Consider the following 18,861-nt stretch of genomic DNA (forward strand, 5'->3'; position numbering starts at 1 on the left):
GGAATGGGAGGATGTAATGAGGGTGGATGAGAGACGCAGATCTTTTGCAGAACGGAGTTGCCGAGTTGGGAGATATTTTGAGACAAGAGAGGAGATGTATGTTGGTGCAGCTTTGTTGATGGCCTTGTAGGTTAGTAAAAGTATTTTATATTGGATTCGGTAGAAGACAGGCAGCCAGTGTAGAGACTGACAGAGTGATTCAACAGAGGAATAGCTATTTGCAAGGAAAATCAGTCTTGCCGAAGCATGCAAAATAGATTGTAGGGGTTTGAGTCTGTTTTTGGGAAGACCAGTAAGGAGGGAATTGCAATAGTCAATGTGGGAGATGATGAGTGCATGAGTTAAGGTTTTAGCAGTGTCTTGTGTGAGATATGTGCGTATTCTGGAAATGTTCTTTAGATGTATGTAACATGATTTAGATATAGAGTCAATGTGGGGAACAAAGGATAGGTGTGAATCAAGGATTACACCTAGGCAGCGAGCTTGTGGGGTGGGATTTATGGTCATGTTGTCAACAGAGATAGAAATGTCAGGTATGCTATCTATCTATCTATCTATCTATCTATCTATCTATCTATCTATCTATCCTAGTCACTGAAGATGGATACTCTGTAGTAAGAGGTAGCAGTAAGATACACACTGCTCTAGAGTGTATCTAAACAACAATTAGAGATAATTGTTAAGCATAGGTTTTTTAAGGGTATTTATTTATTGACAACTTAAAGGCTTTCTGAACAGATTCGCTTATGTCTGTAAGTATTACTGAACACTTGTAGAAATATACAGTGGAAAAACTTTTTTTTTCCACATCAGATCTGAGTTCCTTTAAATAAGATATTTTCTCTTTAATAACTAGTTTCTAGTAATACAATATACAGTATTCAGCAGTGAAAGCTCAATTTAACCAGACATAAAAATGCTGATGTATGTAGAAGGAGGAAATCCTCAGAACACATGGAATTTCAGATTATTTCCAGAGGAGAATCTATAAAAAAAAAATGTATATCTGACAGTTTTAATGTGATCTGTTCTACCACATGTATCCATCAAACAGTCTACTTCTCAGTCTGCCTATAGCGCGTTCCTGCTGGTTTGGGATAAAGTACAAACTGAAGTATTGCTGATAAGAATGAATTCATTGCAGGACAATATACTGAGAATTCCATCCCCCATATACAATAAGAGAAGTGTTACTGTGCGTTTGTCCATAGGTAGAAAACGGAACAAGAGACATTGGATGTGATTCAAGTCCAAGCGCAACTTGCCTGTATTTTACGTGTTTGAAAGGAACGTGCAGCTTTTGCTAAGTTCCCCCTGTATTCAAATCAAAGTGTATCTCAAGATACGCTGCAATGGGATAAGGGTGGAAATACGCTCTGTATAACCGGTACTTTATACTTGCCAACTCCCGGAAACTTGCTTCCGGGAGTTGGGGGCGTGGCGGGAGGGGGCGGGGCGAGGCCAATCGCGCCATTTTGGCCCAGCCCCCCGCGAACCCATACTGTATGACGCGATTCTCTGTGAAATCTTGGATCCGGGAGAAATGCCAGCTCCCCCGGGAGCCCGGGAGACTGACCTGAATTTCGGGAGTCTCCCGGACTTTCCGGGAGAGTTGGCAAGTATGCGGTACTTGTCGTATGTAACACATAACATACTGAAGTATACACACAAAACTTATCATATAATAAAACAACAACTACTAACAATATAATAGATATTAAAAAAAGATTTTAGATATAAAACAAAATTATATCTTTCATTTCATAAATTATTTTACATTAATAAAAATATATATTCAATGCGTACAGTGCATACAATGCATTTTGATAATAAATCTTCAATGCATACAGTCCTGTGATAGCTACAGAGACACATACGTGGTATTTTGAAATTAAAGACAGTGCCGTGTCATTCACCACTATTATCCAGCATTTACACTAGAGATGCTCAGGCTCGGTTCCTCGAGAACCGAACACACCCGAACTTAGGGAATCCGAGTCGGCCCCCGAGCCGGCTCGGTACTGTCGCACGCCCTCGGGATTGAAAACGAGGCAAAACGTCATTGTTACATCATCAGATTTCTGATCTCGTGAGATTTGGATTCCATTTAAGATTCAACGTAACGGTGGGTGGGAGGGGGGGGCGGACCTCATTTAACTTTTCTGCCACTGCTGTGTACCAATGTGTCCTAGATGTGCTAGGAACTGCCGTGTGTTTGTGTCATTGCTCTGTCGCTTACCATCCAGCCAGGTCCCTGCAGTATTTGTCCGAAAGTGTATGAAAATAATATTGTGACCTGTGAGGTGGTCAAAATGGACTGCAAATGACTTGAAATTAGTGCTATTGAGGTTAATAATAATGTAGGATAAAAAAAAAAAGCAAAAATTATGTGATTTTAGCATATCTTAGGATTTTTTCTTAAAAATACAAAAACAAAACACACGAGGGCGGTTTTGCCAAAACCAAAACACAAAGCTAATCCAGATCCAAAACCAAAACCACTTCACGGGAGTCAGTGAGCATCTCTAATTTATACCTGCCCTGTAGTGGGCTGAATACAAGGGGATTTACAATAAACACAGGATTTGAATTGGCCGCATCAGTGTCTATCCGCCTTTACCGCACATGGGTTATGTTAGTCGGCTCCTCCCCCTGTTCCGCCTCTAGAGTCGTAACGGGTCGTAAGTGTCAGATGCGCGGATATGAATTACCCGCAATGGCGCTCATTGGCCTAATGTCCGTTTGTGGGCGTGCGCAGTGCAGAATCACAGGAACATACGCTACGCTAACGGACGGCCGCCCGAACAAGAATCGTGCTCTAAATGTGCATTTGATCAAGTTTAAAAAAAATAGTCACCGTCCTAGAATAAATCTTTTAAAACTGTGAACAACAGTCAGTAACAGATAATAATATCCGTATATACGGTAATAACGTTCATATAATAATACACAGCATAGAACCAATAGTGCATATTTGAGCATTTCCACAAATAAAATGGAAATATTTTTTCCCCCCAAAAAAGGAGATTATTTGTGAGAGAAAAAAATCAGGGAGAAGAACGAAGACAAGGGTCTAGATTTACTAAGCTGCGGGTTTGAAAAAGTGGGGATGTTGCCTATAGCAACCAATCAGATTATAGCTGTCATTTTGAAGAAAGCACTAAATAAATGAAAGCTAGAATCTGATTGGTTGCTATAGCAACATCCCCACTTTTTCAAACCCGCCGCTTAGTAAATCTAGCCCTAGGACTTGTCACAGCAGACGAATGGTTAAACACATATTTTATCCTGTCCCGCGCTGACCCCTTCCCTCTCCAGAGATCTTCCTTCAAAGATCAGGTTTTGCCCTCAAAACATAGTTCTGTTTCCGCTTGCGTGTCGAGGGGAACGTACACATCCAATTTGAATTTTTTTTTTAATGAAAATTAATATAGAATGGACAGGAAACGGTGACGTTATGGAACAAGACTTATAGATTAAAATGACTACTTTAAAATGTGGCAAATGTGCTTTAACTCTTATCAGTCACTTGTAAGATTGGACTATGTATGCAACATAATTGCAAATTCCATAAATATCAAAATAAAAAAAATTAAAAACACATTAATATAAAAAGAACAATTAAAGTCAGTTCTGTATTTACCATTAAAAGCAATTAGACACATACTTAAGACGGCACCATTCAGGGGGCAATGTACAAACAGTTTTATGTTCATTTTATGTCTTTGTTTCCCATTTAATTGTCTTTGTTAGTTGTTATTTAGCAACCACTAAATAAAAGAAGATTCCAACTGGATTTATAAAGTGACAAAGGTTGGTCTAATAACTTAACTACATTTTATACGGTAAATGTGATTTTTATATCTATAACTACCAGTCACGCTGCATCTGTGCAGTAACGTTGAGCGTAAGCATCCGCATGTGTACTCCTGACGTAGAAACACCTCTGTGTTGGATGTAACAGACACATGCAAGCCACGATTATTGCGGCAGATATTTTGTGCATATTTTCACGGCGCGAAACGCGTCTATATGAGGCCCATTATGTAAAATCCATTTCACTCAAAATAAAAGTATTATACTGTGATTAGCAAAATAGTATTATTAACTATTATTTTTTTTTCCATAAGAAAATGAAGAATACTTTAAAGTTGTTTGTAATCTACTTGTGAGCTGGAGATTTCAGCTGACATGTTTCGGTTGAGTTTGAAAAGATAGAGGTCTGAGCTCACACATCCCCCCCCCCTCCCCCCTCCCTTCTCTATTCACTACAATAGAACTTGGCAGGGAGCCAGGGTTAGTTAGTTTTTCCCTTGTTGCAACAATGTTGCAGCTACTAAGGAGGATAAGTTTATACAGAGCCCCCTTCCCTCTATCAGATCGGCAGGGTTCCTATATCTGGTTCTATTCCTCTCCTTTCTCCCAAAGATACAAATCGTTGTACAGTGATTTCTATGTGGACGGTACAGAGCCACGTATTAAGATTCCCCCCACAGTTTTATTTGGTGGTGAAACGGTTAATAAGTGCCGGTGCCGAGAGAGAGATATCTCTCTTCTCTGCCCGCACAGCTGGTTGCACTTGTTTCTGGGCAACCGTACCCAACATTTCCTTTCATCCGTCCCATTGATATTCCGTACAAGGTCCCAGAAAACCAGCAACTTCCCATTGCCAGACCAGAGCCCCCTGTTGGGACCCCCCCCCCCCCCATTCTATCTGTCCTGTCCAAAGTCTGTCTATCTCTTGTCACCACTTCAAAGACCAACAATGGCGCTTACATCTTTGAGCGGTCTCCAGCTAAGAGATGAGCTCCATCGACCCAGAGAGCAGAGGTAGCAAAATAGACAACACGGCTGGACAATTATCTTGCGACACCCTGTCCCTCACTCCGGTGATGCCCAGATATGTCAGTGATACATTATTTACTGCAAGATAAAGGACGTGATTATATCATTATGTCTGATATGTTAGCCATCTCTGAATATTAAAATATCTCCACCCCCAAAACTAGATGTGACAAAAGTTAGATTAACAAAAACTTTTTTTTGTTTCTTGTGTTAAAACCTTTTTAGCTCAACTTTGGCTCCATTGAGATATTGAGATTATTGTATTATGTTTGAATGACTTGACGGGGAGATTGTGCAGGTAACACGCTCAGCACGTCGCAGAAGTGGGTGTGTCCTGCTCTGTTCCCATGTACGCAGCCATTTTCTTGTAGTACAGGAGGTGATCCTACGTTCTCGGGAGTCAGGGAAGTCTAACAATATTCCAGATACTTGCAACATGAAAATTGGCCTTTTTAAATTCATTGCTTATATTTTCTACTGACCCTTGAAATTACTATCTCCAATTGCCTCATTACAGGTACCTGCACAGCACCACTTCTCTGATACTTCATGTACAGTAATCTGCACAGCACCACTTCTCTGATACTTCATGTACAGTAACCTGCACAGCACCACTTCTCTGATACTTCATGTACAGTAATCTGCACAGCACCACTTCTCTGATACTTCATGTACAGTAACCTGCACAGCACCACTTCTCTGATACTTCATGTACAGTAACCTGCACAGCACCACTTCTCTGATACTTCTTGTACAGTAACCTGCTCAGCACCACTTCTCTTATACTTCATGTACAGTAACCTGCTCAGCACCACTTCTCTTATACTTCATGTACAGTAACCTGCACAGCACCACTTCTCTGATACTTTTTGTACAGTAGCCTGCACAGCACCACTTCTCTTATACTTCATGTACAGTAACCTGCACAGCACCACTTCTCTTATACTTCATGTACAGTAACCTGCATGGTACCACTTATCTGATACTTCATGTACAGTAACCTGCACAGCACCACTTCTCTTATACTTCATGTACAGTAACCTGCACAGCACCACTTATCTAAAACTTCATGTACAGTAACCTGCACAGCACCACTTATCTTATACTTCATGTACAGTAACCTGCTCAGCACCACTTCTCTGATACTTCATGTACAGTAACCTGCACAGCACCACTTCTCTTATACCTCATGTACAGTAACCTGCACAGCACCACTTCTCTGATACTTCATGTACAGTAACCTACACAGCACCACTTCTCTGATACTTCATGTACAGTAACCTGCACAGCACCACTTCTCTGATACTTTTTGTACAGTAACCTGCACAGCACCACTTCTCTTATACTTCATGTACAGTAACCTGCACAGCACCACTTCTCTTATACTTCATGTACAGTAACCTGCACATCACCACTTCTGTTATACTTCATGTACAGTAACCTGCACAGCACCACTTCTCTGATACTTCATGTACAGTAACCTGCACAGCACCACTTCCCTCCTGCAGGATGATGGGCAGCCTCCAGTGTTATGATGGGCAGTCTCCAGTGGGATGATGAGCAGCCTCCTGCGGGATGATGTGCAGCCTCCTGCGGGATGATGTGCAGCCTCCTGCGGGATGATGAGCAGCCTCCTGCGGGATGATGTGCAGCCTCCTGCGGGATGATGAGCTGCAGCCTCCTGCGGGATGATGAGCAGCCTCCTGCGGGATGATGTGCAGCCTCCTGCGGGATGATGTGCAGCCTCCTCCGGGATGATGAGCAGCCTCCTGTGAGATGATGAGTAGCCTCCTGCGGGATGATGAGCAGCCTCCTCCGGGATGATGGGCAGTCTCCAGTGGGATGATGAGCAGCCTCCTGCGGGATGATGTGCAGCCTCCTGCGGGATGATGTGCAGCCTCCTCCGGGATGATGAGCAGCCTCCTGCGGGATGATGTGCAGCCTCCTCCGGGATGATGAGCAGTCTCCTGCGGGATGATGTGCAGCCTCCTCCGGGATGATGAGCAGCCTCCTGCGGGATGATGTGCAGCCTCCTGCGGGATGATGAGCAGCCTCCTCCGGGATGATGAGCAGCCTCCTGCGGGATGATGTGCAGCCTCCTCCGGGATGATGAGCAGTCTCCAGCGGGATGATGTGCAGCCTCCTCCGGGATGATGAGCAGCCTCCTGCGGGATTATGTGCAGCCTCCTGCGGGATGATGAGCAGCCTCCTGCGGGATGATGAGCAGCCTCCTCCGGGATGATGAGCAGCCTCCTGTGGGATGATGTGCAGCCTCCTCCGGGATGATGAGCAGCCTCCTCCGGGATGATGTGCAGCTTCCTCCGGGATGATGAGCAGTCTCCTGCGGGATGATGTGCAGCCTCCTGCGGGATGATGAGCAGCCTCCTGCGGGATGATGAGCAGTCTCCTGTGGAATGATGTGCAGTCTCCAGTGGGATGATGAGCAGCCTCCTGCGGGATGATGTGCAGCCTCCTGCGGGATGATGAGCAGCCTCCTCCGGGATGATGAGCAACCTCCTGCGGGATGATGAGCAGCCTCCTGCGGGATGATGAGCAGTCTCCTGTGGAATGATGTGCAGTCTCCAGTGGGATGATGAGCAGCCTCCTCCGGGATGATGAGCAACCTCCTGCGGGATGATGTGCAGCCTCCTCCGGGATGATGAGCAGTCTCCTCCGGGATGATGTGCAGCTTCCTCCGGGATGATGAGCAGTCTCCTCCGGGATGATGTGCAGCCTCCTGCGGGATGATGTGCAGCCTCCTGTGGGATGATGAGCAGCCTCCTGCGAGATGATGAGCAGCCTCCTCCGGGATGATGAGCAGTCTCCTGCGGGATGATGAGCAACCTCCTGCGGGATGATGAGCAGTCTCCTGTGGAATGATGTGCAGTCTCCAGTGGGATGATGAGCAGCCTCCTCCGGTATGATGAGCAACCTCCTGCGGGATGATGAGCAGCCTCCTCCGGGATGATGAGCAACCTCCTGCGGGATGATGAGCAGCCTCCTCCGGGATGATGAGCAGTCTCCTGCGGGATGATGAGCAGCCTCCTGCGGGATGATGAGCAGTCTCCTGTGGAATGATGTGCAGTCTCCAGTGGGATGATGAGCAGCCTCCTCCGGTATGATGAGCAACCTCCTGCGGGATGATGAGCAGCCTCCTCCGGGATGATGTGCAGCCTCCTGCGGGATGATGTGCAGCCTCCTGCGGGATGATGAGCAGCCTCCTCCGGGATGATGAGCAACCTCCTGCGGGATGATGAGCAGCCTCCTGCGGGATGATGAGCAGTCTCCTGTGAAATGATGTGCAGTCTCCAGTGGGATGATGAGCAGCCTCCTCCGGGATGATGAGCAACCTCCTGCGGGATGATGTGCAGCCTCCTCCGGGATGATGAGCAGTCTCCTCCGGGATGATGTGCAGCTTCCTCCGGGATGATGAACAGGCTCCTCCGGGATGATGTGCAGCCTCCTGCGGGATGATGTGCAGCCTCCTGTGGGATGATGAGCAGCCTCCTGCGAGATGATGAGCAGCCTCCTCCGGGATGATGAGCAGTCTCCTGCGGGATGATGAGCAGCCTCCTGCGGGATGATGAGCAGTCTCCTGTGGAATGATGTGCAGTCTCCAGTGGGATGATGAGCAGCCTCCTCCGGTATGATGAGCAACCTCCTGCGGGATGATGAGCAGTCTCCTCCGGGATGATGAGCAGCCTCCTCTGGGATGATGAGCAGCCTCCTGTGGATGATGTGCAGCCTCCTGCGGGATGATGAGCAGCACCACTTGCTCTAACACTCCTCCACTAACCTTCAGACCCCCACTTACCTTGTCACTCAGTCAAGAGCCCGCAGAGGAAGGAGAAAGACCACGTTATACAGACTGCACTGCACCCCTCCTCTGCAGGACCTAATGTGTTGTGCAGTTAAAGTAACGTGATGCAGGCGCAGGCTGTTCCTATCATGACTTTATGGCATAAAACAGAATAAGTCAGAGCGGGGGCATACAAATGGGGGCCTATCTCTGCTATACATGATCACCTGGTATTCTCGAGCAGCGGTTCTCAATCGGGGCCTGTGGGCTTGAGATAGGTGGACTGTGAGATGAGCTTCCCAACTACAGGTGAATCTTCCGCCGCTAATTGGTCGTGTGTTTGCCAATCATTATTGCAGTTTACAGCATTTCACGCAGTTGGGCACTGGCACAAGGGTTCTAGGATGTGAATGGGGAAGGAGAGTGCATTGGGGAACAGACGAGACAGTAGAGTGCATGGAGAGGGAGACAGTTGGGGGAAAGAAGGCTGGAAGCTGCCTGGGGGAGAAGAACGGAACCATGATTAGGTCATAAGCTGGTCTCATAAATGCACCTCTTCCTTGGAGATTTTAATACTGTAAATATAGGAAAAAAGCTGTTGTGAAACACTTCATCCAGTCTATTTGCAGTTCAGGTTAGTAGTGTCTTTGCTGTTTCGCCCACTCTTCATTGTTATTTAGTGACACCAGATGGTGAGGCTCTTTTACTGCACCACAAGAAAGAGGGGTCCCCCCTGTTGTGGTCTAGTGGTTCATTACCCTGTGACCTTCTACTAACCTCTGTGCCGACCCCACCAGCTTCCATGAACGCACTGTTACATAACATGAGGTCTGGCGGCGTGAGGGTTAACGGGCAGACTGATTGTCGTCATGGAACAAGACCGGCTCATTTCTCTTGGGAAATCCAGCGGAGTATTCAGTTGAAATGTTGCGTTACCCTGATTTGAGTGAACTAGGAACAGCTTGTTTGTAAGCTGCAGTTCAGGGGCATTGGCCTGTAAAACATATGTATACAGTAAAAGCTGAATAGCGCAGGGCTTTATAACGAAGCTTCTGAGGCGGATACTTTCCCAAACCCCTAACGGCCAAGAGTACCCGTCACTTACACACCGTGGGCCTCATCCATGTTCAGACGTATGTCTGCTTGAGTAGCGTATCTTGCGTGTTTCCGCCCAGAATCGGACCTTACGCCACTGAACGCAATTGCATGCAATTCTTGTCCGAACACATGTAACACGTATGTCTGTCTACGACTTGAGAGGCAGGGGAGGGAAGGGGCTGACCAATGTAGACCATGTACAGTAATGCAGTTACCATGCAGACGTGGATGACTCAAGTTCTGGGTGTACGTAAGTGTGCTTGTTTTCATTCGTATCTTTTGCAGTAGGTCAGGTGTAAGTGCCGACTGATAGTGATGACTGACGCAACATCTTTAAATGAAAAAGTACACATATGCCTGTCAGGAGCTATCACAGAACAACTATATGCAACTAAGACAATAAAAATGCATTGTATGTACTGTACGCATTGAAATCTTCTTTATGTAATATTAAAAAAAAAAAATATATATATATATATTTATATCAATGATTATACTGTTAGCAGTAGTCACTTAAAAAATGTTTCAAGTAAAAATTTTATGCGTTCTGATGTGAACTTTTATTTTACTTTCGCATGTCCGTAAACTGAAGTCTGTACTGTTTAGGCAGAGTGCACAGTGACTCAGATTTAAATCGTAATGTATCTTGAGATACGCTAGGATGTGAATATGTTCAGAACTACGCACAAGTTCTGTGGTCTATTTATACATGCAACTTATTTCCACGCTGTGTTTCAGACATGAATCGGGTCCATTGTGCCTCATGCCCCAGTGTACCCCATGCCCCAGTGTACCCCACGCCCAAGTGTGCCTCATGCCCCAGTGTGCCTCATGGCCAATGTGCCTCATGCCCAGTGTGCCTCAAGCCCAGTGTGTCTAATGCCCCAGTGTGCCTCATGCCCAGTGTGCCTCATGCCCCCAGTGTGCCTCATGCCCCAGTGTGCCTCATGGCCAATGTGCCTCATGCCCAGTGTGCCTCAAGCCCAGTGTGCCTAATGCCCCAGTGTGCCTCATGCCCAGTGTGCCTCATGCCCCAGTGTGCCTCATGCCCCCAGTGTGCCTCATGCCCAGTGTGCCTCATGCCCCAGTGTGCCTCATGCCCCAGTGTGCCTCATGCCCAGTGTGCCCCATGCCCCAGTGTGCCTCATGCCCAGTGTGCTTCATGCCCAGTGTGCCCCATGCCCCAGTGTGCCTGATGTCCCAGTGTGCCTCATGCCCCAGTGTGGCTAATGCCCAGTGTGCCCCATGCCCCAGTGTGCCTCATGTCCCAGTGTGCCTCATGCCCCAGTGTGGCTAATGCCCAGTGTGCCTCATGCCCCAGTGTGCCCCATGCCCTAGTGTGTTTCATGCCCCAGTGTGCCTGATGTCCCAGTGTGCCTCATGCCCCAGTGTGGGGCTAATGCCCAGTGTGCCTCATGCCCCAGTGTGCCCCATGCCCCAGTGTGTTTCATGTCCCAGTGTGCCCCATGCCCCAATGTGTTTCATGTCCCAGTGTGCCCCATGCCACAGTGTGCCTCATGCCCCTGGGTGCTTTATGCCCAGTGTGCCTCATGCCCCCAGTGTGCCCCATTCCCCAATGTACCCCACGCCCAAGTGTGCCTCATGCCCAGTGTGCCTCATGGCCAATGTGCCTCATGCCCAGTGTGCCCCATGCCCTAGTGTGCCTCATGGCCAATGTGCCTCATGCCCAGTGGGCCTTATGCCCAGTGTGCTTCATGCCCAATGTGCCTCGTGCCCAATGTGCGTCATTCACTGTTATATACTTATATTGGGTTATTTGAGGGGTTCGTGAAGTATTGACAATTTGGCACCTTATAACAAAAATGCCCAAAACAGGGGACCAAGGTCAGCTCTTAGGACACATTCCAGAGCATATTCAAGATCTTTTTCTCTCTGGCACAACAGTTTACTTCTAGATACCGATAGTTTACACTGGTGGATCACCCACAGCTTCCGGAACTGAAGGCCCAAACAGGACTTCATTGTACGTGCCCTGATGCCCCAAAGAGGGGAGCTGGGGCCTCCCGGGCAGATGGACCATCATCCACCCCCTCCCCAAAACTGTTACTCCTCTGACCAGAACATTTATAGACCAAAAGCGTGCCGCAGTGCATGGGCCGCTTAACATTTACATGCATCTGTGTATATTCCATCGGAGTACGTAGGAGCAGTGCTGTAGATGTCTACTTAAGGAGTGGAGCACAGGGGTCCTATCACATTTTAGTAAAGAGAGGTCCAATCACATTTCATATATATAGCTGTAACATTCTATTTTATTACCTTTACATGTAAACATCTCATTTATTATGTGAACAGTTGCTGACTTGTCCTCACATTTTACCACCCCCGGTTCCTTGCCACTTTTCCTCCTGCAGTTTTCGTTCTGCTGTGTTCTCCTCATTGGGAATACTGTAGAATTTAAGTATTAATCCAGAAAGTCTGAAGGAAGGTGAAGCTTTGGTTCTGGCGGTTATGTAACGGGCAGACTTTGTAAGGACGCAGTGAAGTGGCAGAATCCAGGTTTTAGTGGTGCAGTGAGAAAGCCGTAGAGCCCAGAGCCAGGGTTGGCTACAGCTACTGCCTGCAACATTTAATTGGGCGGAACAGTCATCGGAACAGAAAGATGCATTTGGCAGAGACCTGGGCTCAGCTGGAAGCTGAGGTTACAGAGGTTTCTAGCCTGTAACTGGAGCAGTTTTTGTCTTTTATTAATGGTTAGTAATATTGTTCATTGCTTTTCATCTCAGGTCATAGGGTCACGCTACCAACAATGTTGTTTGCAAAAACCCAGTTTAATATTCATGTGTCATAGTATCCCATTGGTGGTACAGGGGTAAGACCACCTGTGTCTGATCTATATACAATTCATCTGTGGATGAACTATATACATTGCATCTGTGTCTGAGCTATATACATTTCATCTGTGTCTGAGCTATAGGTTGAACTTGATGGACTGGTGTCTTTTTTCAACCTCATCAACTATGTTATGTATGTTAGCTATATACATTTCATCTGTGGCTGAACTATATACATTTCATCTGTGTATGAGCTATAGACATTTCATCTGTGTATGAGCTATATACATTTCATCTGTGCATGAGCTATATACATTTCATCTGTGTCTGAGCTATATACATTGCATCTGTGTCTGAGCTATATACATTTCATCTGTGTCTGAGCTATATACATTTCATCTGTGTCTGAGCTATATACATTTCATCTGTGTCTGAGCTATATACATTTCATCTGTGTCTGAGCTATATACATATCATCTGTGTCTGAGCTATATACATTTCATCTGTGTCTGAGCTATATACATTTCATCTGTGTCTGAGCTATATACATTTCATCTGTGTATGAGCTATATACATTTCATCTGTGTATGAGCTATATACATTTCATCTGTGTCTGAGCTATATACATTGCATCTGTGTATGAGCTATATACATTTCATCTGTGTATGAGCTATATACATTTCATCTGTGTCTGAGCTATATACATTGCATCTGTGTCTGAGCTATATACATTTCATCTGTGTCTGAGCTATATACATTTCATCTGTGGATGAACTATATACATTTCATCTGTGTCTGAGCTATATACATTTCATCTGTGGATGAACTATATACATTTCATCTGTGTCTGAGCTATAGGTTGAACTTGATGGACTGGTGTCTTTTTTCAACCTCATCAACTATGTTATGTATGTTAGCTATATACATTTCATCTGTGGCTGAACTATATACATTTCATCTGTGTCTGAGCTATATACATTTCATCTGTGGATGAACTATATACATTTCATCTGTGTATGATCTATATACATTTCATCTGAGTCTAAGCTATATACAATTCATCTGTGTATGAGCTATAGGTTGAACTTGATGGACTGGTGTCTTTTTTCAACCTCATCAACTATGTTATGTATGTTAGCTATAGACATTTCATCTGTGTATGAGCTATATACATATCATCTGTGTATGAGCTATATATATTTCATCTGTGTCTGAGCTATATACATTTCATCTGAGTCTGAGCTATATACATTTCATCTGTGTATGAGCTAAATACATTTCATCTGTGTATGAGCTATTTACAGTGCATCTGTGTCTGAGCTATGTACATTTCATCTGAATCTGAGCTATATACATATCATTGGAATCTGAGCTATATACATTTCTTCTGTGACTGAGCTATATACATTTCATCTGTGTCTGAGCTATATACATTTCATCTGAGTCTGAGCTATAGGTTGAACTTGATGGACTGGTGTCTTTTTTCAACCTCATAAAATGACAGTGTTTTACATCATATATCATTGTGATTAATATCACATTTCACAGCTTGTTTAAACTTGTCCATTTTCAATTGATCCACCCCTTTTACTAGACTCAGTTCTGATAACACCTATGGTTCACATATTAACCTTAGTGTAGGCAATAAGACTAACCTATGGCTTTTATTATGTTGTAGGGGAGCGGATGTGAAGTCCCATGCTGACACAATGACCGTGAGACGGGCTGCTGAGGTGACCAGGAATCAGTACCACGCCTCGCACCAGCCTAGCAGCAGGTAAGGACTGCTAATTATTGCAGATATGGGGTGCAAGTGGGGGGAGGGATTTGAGTTCACAGCTGTGTTTGGCAAAGCGGTATTTGGTACAAATATACTGTAACAAAATTCTGGTGAGAAATTGTTTTCAGCGCGTTATTTCAATGGGTTTCTGCACTGCAAATAATACTTATATTGTCATGTCTTGAAGTAACTGCTTACTCAGTCAGCACAGTACTCTTCAATGCCCTGTGCTCCCAGGCGGCTTTTAATAGAGCCTTTACTTTCTTCCAAGTGCTTGGCGGAATGTTAGTAAAGTTCTATTCGGGTGTGTTAGCGGAACACGATCGGTTGACGTTGCAGGATTCTTTCAAATGCAAGTGAAACAGGGATGGTTGCTATGCAACCTGCTGCATAGCAACGCAAACGCTTTTGTAAAAGAACACAGCCAAGTGATCTGGAAGTGATGGTTCAAAATAAATATTTTTGTGTTCTTGCATTCCTCCAAATATTGCCCTAGAGGTAATCGGGACAACTTGAGCACTGCCCATAATTATCGAGCATATTAAAATGAATTTATAATAAATTGAAGATGGCTTTATCCCTTTCATCTGCTACTAAAATAGGGATTTCAGTGGGCATTTTTTTTACATTTGTGGGATAATTTCTCTCGACTTCTAGTGTTAGATTTACTAAAACTGCTAAAACGGAAATGTGGAGGTGTTGCCCATAAGAACCAATCAGATTCAAGCTATCATTTTCTAGAATGTACTAGATAAATGATAGCTAAAATCTGATTGGTTGATATGGGCAACCCCTCTACTTTTCTTTTTCAGAAGTTTTAGTAAATCTACCCCCTAGTCAGGCAGAGTTGGTAGAGAAAGCTTCACAGAGAGAGATGAAGGGCTGATAGCTTTCCTTTTGCAGCGAAATGCGTTGTCCCTGTTATATCTACATTTCAATGGCCAATATGCCTATCATTATATTAAAATATAAATTAATTGGATGAGATATATGTTAAAAGTTTGGTAGTCTCTAATTAATTTAATATTAACATGTGTAATGACAGGTTTAATCTAGTCTTTAACATATTGCGGCAGGGTGAGGTTAACCTCAGGTGTTACGACTGGGAAACCACCAGGCTGCAAATGCATTTTAAACAGGAAATGCACCTCATTTACACTTAAGTTATTCACAGCTTCACAGAATAGAGTCATTAATATTTTGTTGGTATTGAAATAAAAATCATCACCTATGCTAACTTATGTTTTGGGAAGGGGGGGACTTAGTCATGATTTTGCATTAAGCTGCACTTGTCACGCAATGGAGGCAGATCATTTTTGGGTTGAGCAAAAATTCACGGGAACGTAATCCGTCAGTGACATCATAGCTACATTATTATATTTCTAACCTTCATTCTTAGTGATCACTGCATGCTAGGTAATTGCTACAGAGGGATCTCCAGTCTGCAGGAGAATGTGCCTGACCTGTATCGAGTGAGTTCGTACAGACAGTAGACTACGATTTTATATATTTTTTAACTAGAAAAACTAATTGCTACCATTTGCAAGTCTTTACTATCAGTTTGAGGAAATTAATAAAATATGGCTGGCAATCTTTAAATGGATTCTGCAGAAAATGGAGAATTCAGTGTTGGTGTGGATACAATATACGCAGCCGATAATGAACACCAGGCACTTCTGCATTGTTAATCGGCAAACTTGTCACATTTCATGGTAATGTCACGTAGACCAACCTAAGCAGTAAAAAGCAGCTTGTCAAGTCTACACCAAAAATATCAGAGCTGGTAATAGGGAAGACCTAGTGACATATCCTGCACGGCCCACTTTGATTACAAATAAAGTAATATAAAATAAAAGTGAGCATAAAAATGAATTAAAGTTGCTGCAGGTCATATGGGGGGAAGTATGTTCTTCTGGGTACTTTTTTATAAGTCTGGTTCATAAAACAGAAGCTAACACAAGAGGCCAGGACTATGGGACACACTCGTCTCCCAGAATTGACTCAGACCGAGTCATGAACTGTCCCGGGCAGACTGAGCTTGTGGAACAGGGATTACGAGCCATGTATTTGTGCCCATCATCATTCTGCTTTTCCTCTGTCTTCCACCGCTGTTGCGGCTTGTGGTTTACTCCACCTCGCCAAGTCGGGGGTTTTCACTTTTTTTTTCCATTGTGCTTCCAGAATTTGGAGCCAGGAGATGTGAGCGTTTACTGTGGCTTCACTTGGTCTGACTGATTGCTGACTCACACACTAAAAAAATGGAACTACTACCGAGGAGCCTGCGTGAGATTTCCTTCTTTTCTCTTTAAACTGCGGTTCCTCTCCTTGTCTTAACTGCAGGAAGTGATAAAAATGGATGTTTGCAGAGTTCATTAACCCTGTTATGTGAGTCTATTAACAGCCACATACAATGTTAAGAATAGCTCCCAGCAATTCGAGTGGTTAAAGGAGGAAGACCAAGTAAAGTCACATTATTATATGCCAAAGGCTGAATAATGTACCCGAAACAATTGAAGTGTCTATATTTAACTTTATTATGCGTTTGCCACATTACAGTAGGTTTCGAAGTTAAGAGGAAAGTGTTTCTCTACCTGAGCAAGCAGATTGTGAGTGACAGTCTTGTAGACTTGCTTTTCACAAATGCACTGTATGGATATTGTGTAATATGTGGGTTTAGTGAAGTGTGTAAGTGTATAATTGTTGCTGTTGTAGGACACAAGTGGGGGTCAATGTGTGGAGCTTAGTTTTGTAATATTATTAGTGTAGTTAGTATGGGGGATATAGTTGTGTTACATAGTATGGCTGAAAAGACACAGGTCCATCAATTTCAACTTTATACATTTTAATTGTGTTGATCCAGAGGTAGGCTGAACCAAACCTCAGTGGAACAATTACCAATTTAGTCTGTTTTAGAGTAGACAATGAGGAACTTAATGTAACATGTGGTTTAGTGAGGTTTTTGTGACATGTTAGTGTAGAGGGGGGGTAAAACTATGTAATGTAAGGTTTATTGGTTCTTGCACTAATCCCATAGCCAGTGACCCCATTGGCAACCACACATGTGGGGACATAGAGTCCTTGGGCTGCCCTGCGCACTGCTGCAATGACTGTGTACATCTCTACTCACCAGTGCAGTATTTGTGTCACTTAGCAGTTACTTACCAGACAGGACGTTACTCCTTTGAAGAGCAGCTGCTGCCTGTCTGGGAAAATTGTGACGCAACAACAACCCCCTGTGCAATGTAGTACAATTGTATCATTCCCTATATACTTCTGTCTGCTGACTGGTTCTAGCTACATTTTAATTGCCTAAGGCATTATCTCATTTGCTACCTTTCAAAAATATTAATAAAGATTACTATACAGTATAATTGCTAACACACACTAAACTGATCGAGCAAAAAATAATTGTTCTATATACTATTGCAACATTGAGCACTGCTGTAGAAAAATTGAAGCTTAATTAGAATTAGAAGCAGTGGGAATTAGATGCTGCAATTTTTTAATTTGTGCCGTAAAGCCCTAAATATATCCTTTTTCCTGCATGTCAGCTATTTTCTGTTGTATTGTCACCAGTCGCTATGTTCTTGACTTAGGATCATGCCACAGGGATATTTTATGACAGATACAAATAGGTTTTCATTCCTGTCGAAGAACAAAAATGTAAATCATGTATCCTGCTCCACAGACAACAATTATACCTATTTTTGTCAGCTACAAAACTAAGCATGTCGGAGTATGAATATAATGCTGCAGGATATGCAACAAGTTCATATGTAGCACATTCTTCTGGTTGGGATATACATGTTGTCCCATTTGTGTAGCCTTGGTGTCATCTACTGAAAATATGTTTTACTTAAAATAGAAATTGTTTACAATGTCCATTTTTTCCCCCATTATTCGAGTTGGTGAACAAAAATGTCCCAGATAGCTTCCTATTTTGATGCAGGATGTGTGTTTTATCTTATGGCTTCCGGTAGGGCAGCCGTGCTATAGAAGAAATCCTACTTTTGGTAAATGTGCTTCCAGTTCCAGATTAAAACTAATAATAATAATAATAATAATAATAATGATAAAAAATATATATATAAATTAAAAAGTACATTAAACAAATAATAAAAAAATAGGACGAAATCAGTGGGCAGTGGTGGTATTTGTACAGACTCCTTGGTAGGAAGCCCTTGTTGACGGATACTGCCAACGATAGCTCTCATTGGCCGAGACATTTGCTGACTAGGGAAAAGCCTTAAATCCTGTGAAAACGGCAAAGTGTCTTGTGTGTAATTTTTGTTGATGGAGGTTTTTTTAATGGGGGGGGGGGTTGTCAGGTTGTCTCTTGTTTTATTGCCTGAGCACTTTTCTCTTATGTCTTCGTAACTGCACATCAACAATTTATTAAAGTTTTTTTTCTATTAACTTGAAAAGATTCTATACTTTATAAAAATAAGATTCTATACTTTATAAAAAAAAGTTTCTATACGCGTAGAGAACTGAAGGTAGAAGCATTATCTACAACAAATTAGAGCTCAGGAGTTTTAAATAAA

General features: G+C 43.7%; 1 protein-coding gene across 1 annotated transcript in view; it reads left to right on the plus strand.

The window, feature by feature from the left end:
• Positions 1-18,861, plus strand: part of DENND2A (DENN domain containing 2A) — an 82,826-nt gene that overhangs the window by 23,621 nt on the left and 40,344 nt on the right. The window contains exon 2 of the mRNA XM_075210375.1: positions 14,216-14,314. Coding sequence (XP_075066476.1) covers positions 14,247-14,314 — 68 coding nt within the window. The 5' untranslated portion in view covers positions 14,216-14,246. The remainder of the gene's footprint in view (positions 1-14,215; positions 14,315-18,861) is intronic.

Source organism: Mixophyes fleayi, chromosome 4 (genome assembly GCF_038048845.1).
Source record: "Mixophyes fleayi isolate aMixFle1 chromosome 4, aMixFle1.hap1, whole genome shotgun sequence".
Classification (NCBI taxonomy): domain Eukaryota; kingdom Metazoa; phylum Chordata; class Amphibia; order Anura; family Limnodynastidae; genus Mixophyes; species Mixophyes fleayi.